Raw genomic sequence first — 10218 nt, forward strand, 5'->3', positions numbered from 1 at the left:
CGGGAGGCTGAGGCAGGAGAATGGCGGGAACCCGGGAGGCGGAGCTTGCAGTGAGCTGAGATCTGGCCAGTGCACTCCAGCTTGGGTGACAGAGCGAGACTCCGTCTCAAAAAAAAAAAAAAAAGAGTTCAAGACCAGCCTGGCCAACATGGTGAAACTCCATCTCTACTAAAAATGCGAAAATTAGTCGGGTGTGGTGGCGCACGCATGGAGTCCTAGCTACTCAGGAGGCTGACGCAGAAGAATTGCTTGAACCCGGGAGGCAGAGGTGGCAGTGAGCCCAGATCGCATCACTGCACTCCAGCCTGGGCAACAGTGCGAGACTCTGTCTCAAAAAACTAAAACTAAAAATAAAATAAAATGTATGGAAGGAGTCTGTCTGCATGCATAACAAATGCTTAGACTTGTCATGTTTAGTGAAAACAGGAAAAAATTTTAAAGTATATGGTATGATCATAACTATGTAAAAGATATCCAGAGGAAAAGACCAAAAGACAAAAGAAATGCCCACAACATAAACACTGGCAGGAAGAGTGATTTGCTTTCTTCTTATCCTTCTCTATAATTTTCCGTTTTTCTAAAAAGTGCAAAATTTTTTTCTTTCTTAAGTATCAGTGTTCTTTTTTTTTTTTTTATTTGAGACGGGGTTTCACTCTTGTTGCCCAGGCTGGAGTGCAAAGACATGATCTCGGCTCACCGCAACCTCCACCTCCCGGGCTCAAGCAATTCTCCTGCCTCAGCCTCCAGAGTAGCTGGGATTACAGGCATGAGCTACCACACCTGGCTAATTTTGTTTTTGTTTTGTTTTGTTTTTTGAGACGGAGTTTCGCTCTTGTTGCCCAGGCTGGAGTGCAATGGCATGATCTCAGCTCACCACAACCTCTACCTCCTGGGTTCAAGCAATTCTCCTGCCTCAGCCTTCTGAGTAGCTGGGATTACGGGCATGCGCCACCACACTTGGCTGATTTTTTTTAGTAGAGACCAGGTTTCTCCACATTAGGCTGGTCTGGAACTCCCAACCTCAGGTGATCCGCCCGCCTCGGCCTCCCAAAGTGCTGGGATTACAGGTGTGAGCCACTGCGCCCAGCTGGTATCAGCGTTCTTGTTGAAAGAAGTCATTATACCTGTCCTAAATGAAACTACTTAGTTTCTATCAAGAATTAAATCACTAGACTGGTTTGAATCTGCAGCAATACTCAGCCAACACCCTGTAAAATTCTAACACAATTTGCTAGATCTCAAACTAACTTCAAAGAGATGGCAGAAACTTTTCTCAAATGACTTTGTCAATTCTTAAGAACAGCTCAGTTCACCATTATCTGAGTACTTGTTTATACCTGGCCTTATGCTGGGAGTAGGTATAAAATAAGTAAAAAGAGACTCTTCCTCCAAGAAAGTCCCAGTTGAATAAAAGTCAAGAGGCTGACTGTGCCTGTTCAAGTAAAATTCAAGAGGGATTGAGACAAAATTAATCTCCTGAGAAAGAAACTACCCAAAGTCACAGGACTTACTTAAACCACACTTTGAGTCCCAAAATAGTAAATTTGTTCCCATAGCTCCAGCATAAACAAACTTAGCCACCAGAATTCCTACTTTCTAGTATCACACTAGGGCCCTGATTTATTGTGTTCTCTAACTGCAAACGACTCTGTTAGTAAAAAGTTACCACTTAGACTTTGCTATGCCAGCCACTCTATATAGATTATCTCTAATTTTTAGAACTATGAGACATTGATGTTACTATTACCATTTTACAAACAAGAAAACTGAAACTCGGCCGGGCGTGGTGGCTCAAGCCTGTAATCCCAGCACTTTGGGTTGTCAGTGAGCAGAGACGGAGCGGATCACGATGGTCAAGATGGTCTGAGCAACGCATCCTGGCTAACACGGTTGGGAAACCCCGTCTCTACTAAAAAATACAAAAAACTGCCGGGCAGAGCGCCGCGAGGTGGCGGGCTAGTGGCGGGCGCCATGTAAGTCCCGAGCTACTATGGGGAGGCTGAGCAGGAGAAATGGCGTAAACCCGGGAGGGCGGAGCTTGCGGGGGTGAGCTGAGATCTGGCCACTGCACTGCCAGGTCCGCGCGGGGGGGGGGTGTGACAGAAGCGAGACTCCGCCTCAAAAAAAAAAAAAAAAAAAAAGAAAACTGAAACTCAGAAAAGTTATTTGCTAAGAAAATCTGGAGGGTTTAAACTTTGGAACAATATAGTGTAACTGCTGGTCCTCTCTCAGCAAACTTGGGACATGACCAAAATGAGAGACACTCTAACCACACTTGGATCCTCCTGCTTAACTGTAGAAATCAAGAGCCTCCACTCCTTTCTCTAGTGGAGCAGTGCCACAGAGATCGCCGTGGAGATTCCATAGACAAGCCTGCTTTCTTGGCTGAGCCAAAAATTAAATGAGATTCTTAACAATATGACCTACTGATTCTACAACCACAATTACACTCCTAAAGCCCCATCGCGACTTCCCTGCCTTTAGGCACCTGTCTAATAAGTTGTTTCTTCTTTGCTGACTCTGGCATATTGTGAACGTGTTGAAACAGCTCTCTCAGTGCCTCTTCCGTATGCTGCTGGGTCTCCTCCTGGTGAGGGCAGGAATCTACCCGGTTACGTTTCTGAGACTTTGCCAGCTGAAAGGACTTAGTATGACATGAAGCTATCAGGTCAAGGTCATCCTAAGGAAAATTTAAAAGAAGAGTAAATTAATATATCCTGCCAAGTTTGTTTTGGGGTTCTTATAAAAACTTGGAACAAAAAAAGGGAGAGTGGTGACATGGTATGCTCCTATACTCAGGAACAAGAAAAATCTTAACACTATTATCAGATAACAAGAAACCTATTAATATAGGTTATATTAATAGCCCACTCCCATGACCTGCCCAGAGAACCTAAGTGCATTTAGAATACTGCCACCAAGAGTTATATTTGTATAAGAGTCCAGTTTTTAAAGCATCTTTTAATTTCATTAATTTATTCAACAATTCAACAAGGTAAGCATGGAAAGTATCACGATTCCCATCTGACAGAGGAAAAAAACTGAGGTTAAACTGTAAGTTTAAAGTCATCTGGATACTAAAGTGACAGACCCACCTGGGAGCCCAAGGGGTCTGACTCTTGGCTAATACTCATTCCCACACATGGCAACTTAATATGACAACTAGACAGCAGTGCTAGAGGAACAAAAACAGCTCTCTAACAAAAAACCACACTCCATTTAAACTAGTTGAAACCAAATACTGTTTTCCTAGTAACACTGAATATTTGCTGAATAAGAGGTAGAAACAAATAGGAGCAGAAAAAATAGCACAAGTGGACAACTTAAGTTTCTAACCATGACAGGATGAATAGAACTTGAAAATTTAAGTACTCAAAAGTGCTTGTAATGTTTTAACTTCTGTCTTTTTTTTTTTTTTTTCAAAGCAGGAGTGAAAGTTTATTTTAAAAGGCTTAGAACAGGAAAGAAAGGAAAGTATCCTTGGAAGAGACCCAAGCAGGCACATAAAGGTCAACTGCCTAACTTCTCACTTTTTTTATTTTTTTGAGATCGGGTCTCACTCTGTCACCCAGACTGGAGTACAGTGTCACCATCTTGGCTTACTGCAACCTCCGCCTCCTGGGCTCAAGTGATCCGCCCACCTCAGCCTCCCAAGTAGCTGAGACTACAGGTGCGTGCCACCACACCTGGCTAATTTTTTGCATTTTTGGTAGAGACGGGGTTTGGCCATGTTACCCAAGTTGGTCTCAAACTCCTGATCTCAAGTGATCCGCCTGCCTCAGCCTCTGAAAGTGCTAGGATTACAGGCATGAGTCACCACACCCAGCCATAACTTCTTACTTTTAAAACTCAATAATCATATCTAGGCTGGATGCGGTGGATCACGCCTTGAATCCCAGCACTTTGGGAGATTGAGGCAGCTGGACCACCTGAGCCCAGGAGTTTGAGACCTGGGCAACATGGTGAAACCCTGTCTCTACCAAAAATACAAAAATTAGCGGGCATGGTGGTGCATGCCTGTAGTCCCAGCTACTCAGGAGGTTGACGTGAGAGGACCAGGGAGCCGAGATCATGCCACTGCACTCCAGCTTACTCAACAGAGTGAAACCCTGTCTCAAAAAAAAAAAAAAAAAATTATCATATCTAATCTTGTGAATAAGCATTATACATTTCCCTATCTATCTAAGCTCATGTAGTTTCAAGTCTTTTAGCCATTTGATAGAGTTTTACCATACCAATGAACCTAAAATAGGAATTAATTACATAAAATTGATAAAATTGTCCTTTCATTGCTATAAAATATTTAACACATTTGCTATTCACAGATTATTTATATCAGAAGGACTTTATGAAAAACCTTGAAACACAGGGTCTGTGTCGTCACTCTTACGCAGAGGACACCATCTATCAGTGGAGAGCCTCTGAAAGCAAATAAAAATAGTGTGGGGGGGGACTCTTTTTTTCAAGAGACAGGGTCTCACTGTGTTACCGAGGTTGGAGTGCAGTGGCACAGTCAGCTCACTGTAGACTTGAATTCTCCCATCTCAGCCTCCAGAGTCACTGGGATTACAGGCCTGAGCTACCACACCTCACATGTGGAGCATTTGTATTCTAATACATAACTTACTTCTTAGTCTTCTCCATTATGGCAAAATGACTAAGTAATTTTGAGCTATAATACTAAAAACTTATTTTCCAAGCTTTTACTTTGACTTCATACTTTGTTTTAAAACTCCACCAATCTTAACGTTCTCCTTGTTTGGGTTAAGAGCAGACTCCTATTCTTACCTTTGATGCCTGAGTTCTGGATCCCAAATAGTGCAATCTGGCACATTCCCGAATGTAAGCAGGAGCCTGGGCAGGACATAAAAGAAAATCAAAACCCAGTGATTACTAGGATATAACATTCTCTCAGGCCACAAGGACAGTGGTTCTCAAAATCTGTGACCAGCAGATTACTTTAGAAATGCCAAAAAATCCTCAAAATTCATAGCCCCTCTATAGCTTCCTTTATCTTGCCACCAAATAGATACCTCAACAAATCTGATGGAAAAACTGTGAGAAGACACCAATGTAGTTGTTGCCACTTTAAAATCAAACATGGCATGTATATATTCAAATAAGCCAAAGACAAAATATAGACATTTGTAGGAATGTTTCTATCTAACAAAACCACCCCTCAAATCCTTACAAATTACAAGTGGTCTCCAGATCACATTTTAAAATCACAGTGTAGAAAATATCATTTAACGTCTGTAATCTCAGCACTTTGGGAGGCAGAAGCAGGAGGATCACTTCACCCCAGGAGTTTGAGACCAGCCTGGGCAACACAGGGAGACCCCCGTCTCTACAAAAAATACTAAAAAATGGCCAAGCACGGTGGCTCATGCCTGTAATCCCAGCACTATGGGAGGCCGAGATGGGCGGATCACCTGAGGTCAGGAGTCTGAGACCAGCCTGACCAACATGGTGAAACCCTGTCTCTACTAAAAATACAAAATTAGCTGAGCGTGGTGGCGTACGCCTGTAATTGCAGCTACTCAGGAGGCTGAGGCAAGAGAATTGCTTGAACCCAGGAGACAAGAGGTTGCAGTGAGCCAAGATCTCACCATTGCACTCCAACCTGGGCAACAAGAGCAAAACTCTGTCTCAAAAAAAAAAAAAAAAAAATTACAAAAAAATTACCCGGGCATGGTGGTGCATGCCTGTGGTCCCAGCTACTCAGGAGACTAACGGTGAGAATCACTTGAGCCCAGAAGTTCAAGGCTGCAGTGAGCCATATTCATACCACTGCACTCCAGCCTGGGCAACAGAGCAAGACTCTGTCTCAAAAAAGAAAGAAAGAAAGAAATACCATTTAGAATTACTATGGAGTAGAATCCTGTGACAACTACCCTGATACTGTCTTAGTAGATGTACAAAATAATACAACTACCATAGAGGAAAACTGGGTACGTAGCATCTAATAAAATTACATTTGCATTCACCCTTTCACCCAGAAATCTCACTTCTGGTAACATATCCTGAGTATGTAACTCCAGAAATGCAAAACACACTTGTATAAGATTAATCAAAAAATTGGATACAACCCAAATGTTCTTTAACAGAGAACTGATTGAATCAACTTTCATACATCCATACAATACAGTACTATGAAGAAAGGAAGTGAGAGGAGGCAGGGAGGGAAAGAAAGGAAGGAACAGAGGGAAAGAAAGAAAGGAAAGGAAAGGAGAGAGAGAAAAAGAAAGGACAGAGGGAAGGAAGAAACACTTAATGAATTGATATGGAAGGATTTCTAGGATCTACTGTTGAGTGAGAAAAGTAAGTAAATGTACATTTGTGTAAGAAAAAAATGGGAAATAGCAATATACACACAAATACACATTTACTTGTTTTTATAAAAAGAAACACTAAGAGGATAACCCAGAAAACAACGAAAATAATTAGAAAGGATTGAGATTTCTCTAAGTATCTTTTTATTTTGTTTTTTTTTTTTTTTTTTTTTTTTTTTTGAGATGGAGTCTCATTCTCTTGCCCAGGCTGGAGTGCAATGGCACGATCTCGGCTCACTGCGACCTCCGCCTCCCACGTTCCAGTGATTCTTCTGCCTCAGCCTCCCAAGTAGCTGGTATCACAGGCACCCACTATCATGCCCAGCTAATTTTTTGTACTTTTGTAGAGATGGGGTTTCACCACGTTGGCCAGGCTGGTCTCAAACTCCTGACCTCAGGTGATCCACCCGCCTCGGCCTCCCAAAGTGCTGGGATTACAGGCCTAAGCCACAGTACCTGGCCAGTTTTGACTTTTGAACCATATTTACACTACAGGTTCATAACATAAAATTAAATCCAAAAGGAAAAAAAAAGGCAAGCCCTAAAACCAAACACCCAACAGGGAAAAAAAAGAACGTATCTGTATATCAAACTGACAATGTGAGCAGAGAAAGGAATTATTTCATATAACTTTTGAAAACAGTATTCTCGGCTGGGCACGGTGGCTCACGCCTGTAATCCCAGCACTTTGGGAGGGCGAGGCAGGCGGATCACGAGGTCAGGAGATGGAGACCATCCTGGCTAACACGGTGAAACCCCGTCTCTACTAAAAATACAAAAAATTAGCCGGGCAAGGCGGCGCGCGGCTGTAGTCCCAGCTACTTGGGAGGCTGAGACAGGAAAACGGCGTGAACTCGGGAGGCGGAGCTTGCAGTGAGCCGAGATCACGCCACTGCACTCCAGCCTGGGTGACTGAGTGAGATTCCGTCTCAAAAAAAAAAAAAAAAAACTGTATTCTGACTATGTATCCTTAGTGGGATATATTCAAGGAAAAAGGAATTACAAGAAAATCTTGAACTTCAATCAGCAAGTTTATATAGGCTTACTGTCAGTAGTAACATTGTATTATTTTGAAATTAATTTAAGCTTATTGTAGGACAGAGTAAATAACATATACAAATGCCATTAAAATCCAAAATTTGGCCGGGTACAGAGGATCATGCCTGTAATCACAGCACTTTGGGAGGCCAAAGAGGGTAGATCACTTGAGCCCAGGAGTTTGAGCCCAGCCTGGACAACATGGTGAAACCCCATCTCTACAAAATTAGCCGGGTGTGGTGGCGCTCACCTGTGGACCCAGCTACTCGAGAGGCTGAGGTGGGAGGACTGACTGGTCCCAGGAGGCAGAGGCTGCTGTAAGCCCAGATTGTGCTACTGCACTACAGCCTGGGTGACAGAGCGAAACTCTCCAAAAAAAGAAAAAAAAAATCTGAAATTTGCAATATAAGAAAAAAAGAAATACAAATACAAAACAAAAGAAGTCAAGAAAATGTTCTGTAGTATTAAATCTGAATTGGTGGTATTAATATGAACTTACAATTGCTTTAAAAAAATTTTTAATCTATTTCTTTGCCCTCAAGCAGCCTAGAAGCAATGACACACCAGAAACAATGAGTATACCTAGTGTCATTCAGAAGCCAAAGTTCCCTAGAGAAATAATTACTCCAGATCTAGGCCAGCACAAGTACGAAGTGAGCTGGAAACATTTTATACCAGAAAGGAAACACTCAAAGATAATACAGTTCTGTCAAAAAGATGGAGAAGCCAGTTAACAAGGGCTATCATTGGCCAAATCTGGGATAATTTAAATATCAATTTTGTTTGTTTATTTGTGACAGGGTCTTACTGTCACCCAGGCTGGAGTGCAGTGGCATAATCTCGACTCAGTGCAACCTCCACCTCCCGGGCTCAAGTCATCCTACCACCTTAGCCTCTGAGTAGCTGGGACCGCAGGAGCATGCCATCACACCCAGCTAATTTTTTGTATTTTTCGTAGAGATGGGGTTTCACCACATTGCCCAAGAGAATATCAACATTATAAATAAAATTGACTAACACTTCGGAAAAATAAAAATCCATGAGTTTATATTAATATTCATTTTTAAAGGGAGAGAGAATGAGACAAAGAAAAGCTACGTTCCAAAGAAGAAAGTCAGCTAATAAAGGCTGAATGACAAAATTAGAAAATCATCATTTTTAATACCCAATGTAATCATAGATTCCAGCAGGATTATCAATGGATGCTAAAACCATTATTAGGTAATCATTCTACAGGTTATTTACTAATTGCAAAGGGGAAGAAAATGTACCTTTATAACTGAAAGATCCAGAAGTTAGCAAAACTAACATCGTGAAGAGCAAGAAAATCAAACAATCTGTGCCTCCTCATGTGAGGCAACGTGACGCACACAAACATCACCTGTGAAGTATCTTTGCCGAAAATGCTTAATTTGAATCTGATTAAGACTCTAGACCTAACTTCTAGTTTACAGGAACTGCATGGAAGGTGAGAGAGGAACAAGTTAAATAACTTGAGAAAACGAAAAGACAAATTTAGAATGTGCGACATTCTACAACACAGTTAACTTGATGCTTCAACAAAAGACATGAAGAAAAAGCATGAGTGTGCAGCTTAAAAGTGTCATAATAATTAAAACCAGTACTGAAACGTTGATTGGCATATATTGAAAACAAGTATGAAATACATTCTTAGGACAGCTGGGGAATTTGAATATGTACTGAAAGTTAGATGGTAAGAAATTCTTGTTAGTTTCTTAGATGTGATAATAGTAGTGTGATAAGATAATATTTTTATTATTAGGAGATGCTTACTTAAGTACTTAGGAATGAAGCATGATGTCGTCTGCAATTACTTTTAGTGATTCAGCCAAAAAAAGGTAGGAACATATATAAAGAGAAATAAAGCTAATATGGTAAAATGATAACATCTGTTGACAGTGGGGGAGAGTTACATGAGTATTCACTGTTTTACTCTTTAACTTTTCTCTATATTTGAAATTTTTCAAAATAAAGGTTTTTTAAAGAGTCTCGTGACAAAAACATTATGATATGTATAGTTTAATTAATTAATTAATTTTTTTTTGAGATGGAGTCTTGCTCTGTCGCCAGGCTGGTGTGCAGTGGTGCAATCTCAGCTCACCGCAACCTCCACCTCCTGGCTTCAAGTGATTCTCCTGCCTCAGTCTCCCAACTGGCTGGGACTACAGGCGCCCGCTACCATGTCCAGCTAATTTCTGTATTTTTAGTAGAGATGGGGTTTCACCATGTTGGCCAGGCTGGTCTTGAACTCCTGACCTCAGGTGATCCACCTGCCTCGGCCTCCCAAAGTGCTGGGATTATAGGCATGAGCCACCATGCCCGGCCAGTTTAATTTCTAAATTGAAAAACTATAAAACAGAGCTTAAGACCAACAGAAATTTTCTCCAAACAAGAATATATAAGGACCCACGACATCTATTCTGTAAACTTCATTTAAAAAAAAGAAAGAAGGCCAAGCGCAGTGGCCCATGCCTGTAATCCCAGCACTTTTGGAGGCCAAGGCAGGAGAAATGCTTGAGCCCAGGAGTTCAACACCAGCCTGGGCAACATGGTATACCCTGTTACTACAAATAATAGAAAAATTAGCCAGGCATGGTGGCATGCACCCATCCCAGCTACTTGGGAAGCTGAGATGGGAGGATCGCTTGAGCCTGGGAGGTCGAAGCTGCAGTGAGCAGATAACACTACTGCACTCCAGCCTAGGGGGCAGAGTGAGACCCTGTCAAAAGAAAGAAAATAAAGAAGGAAGGAAGGGAAAGGGGAAGGGGATGGGGAAGGGGAAAAGGAAGGGGATGGGGAAGGAGACAAGGAAGGGGAAGGGGAGGGA

General features: G+C 41.9%; 1 protein-coding gene across 1 annotated transcript in view; it reads right to left on the reverse strand.

Annotated features, from left to right (window-relative positions):
* Positions 1–10218, reverse strand: part of ARHGAP19 (Rho GTPase activating protein 19) — a 42077-nt gene that overhangs the window by 20357 nt on the left and 11502 nt on the right. Inside the window, exons 3-4 of the mRNA XM_017880052.1 lie at positions 4789–4854; positions 2489–2680 (exon numbers count right to left, since the gene is read on the reverse strand). Coding sequence (XP_017735541.1) covers positions 2489–2680; positions 4789–4854 — 258 coding nt within the window. The remainder of the gene's footprint in view (positions 1–2488; positions 2681–4788; positions 4855–10218) is intronic.

This window comes from Rhinopithecus bieti, unplaced genomic scaffold (assembly GCF_001698545.2).
Source record: "Rhinopithecus bieti isolate Rb0 unplaced genomic scaffold, ASM169854v2 scaffold_425, whole genome shotgun sequence".
Lineage (NCBI taxonomy): Eukaryota > Metazoa > Chordata > Mammalia > Primates > Cercopithecidae > Rhinopithecus > Rhinopithecus bieti.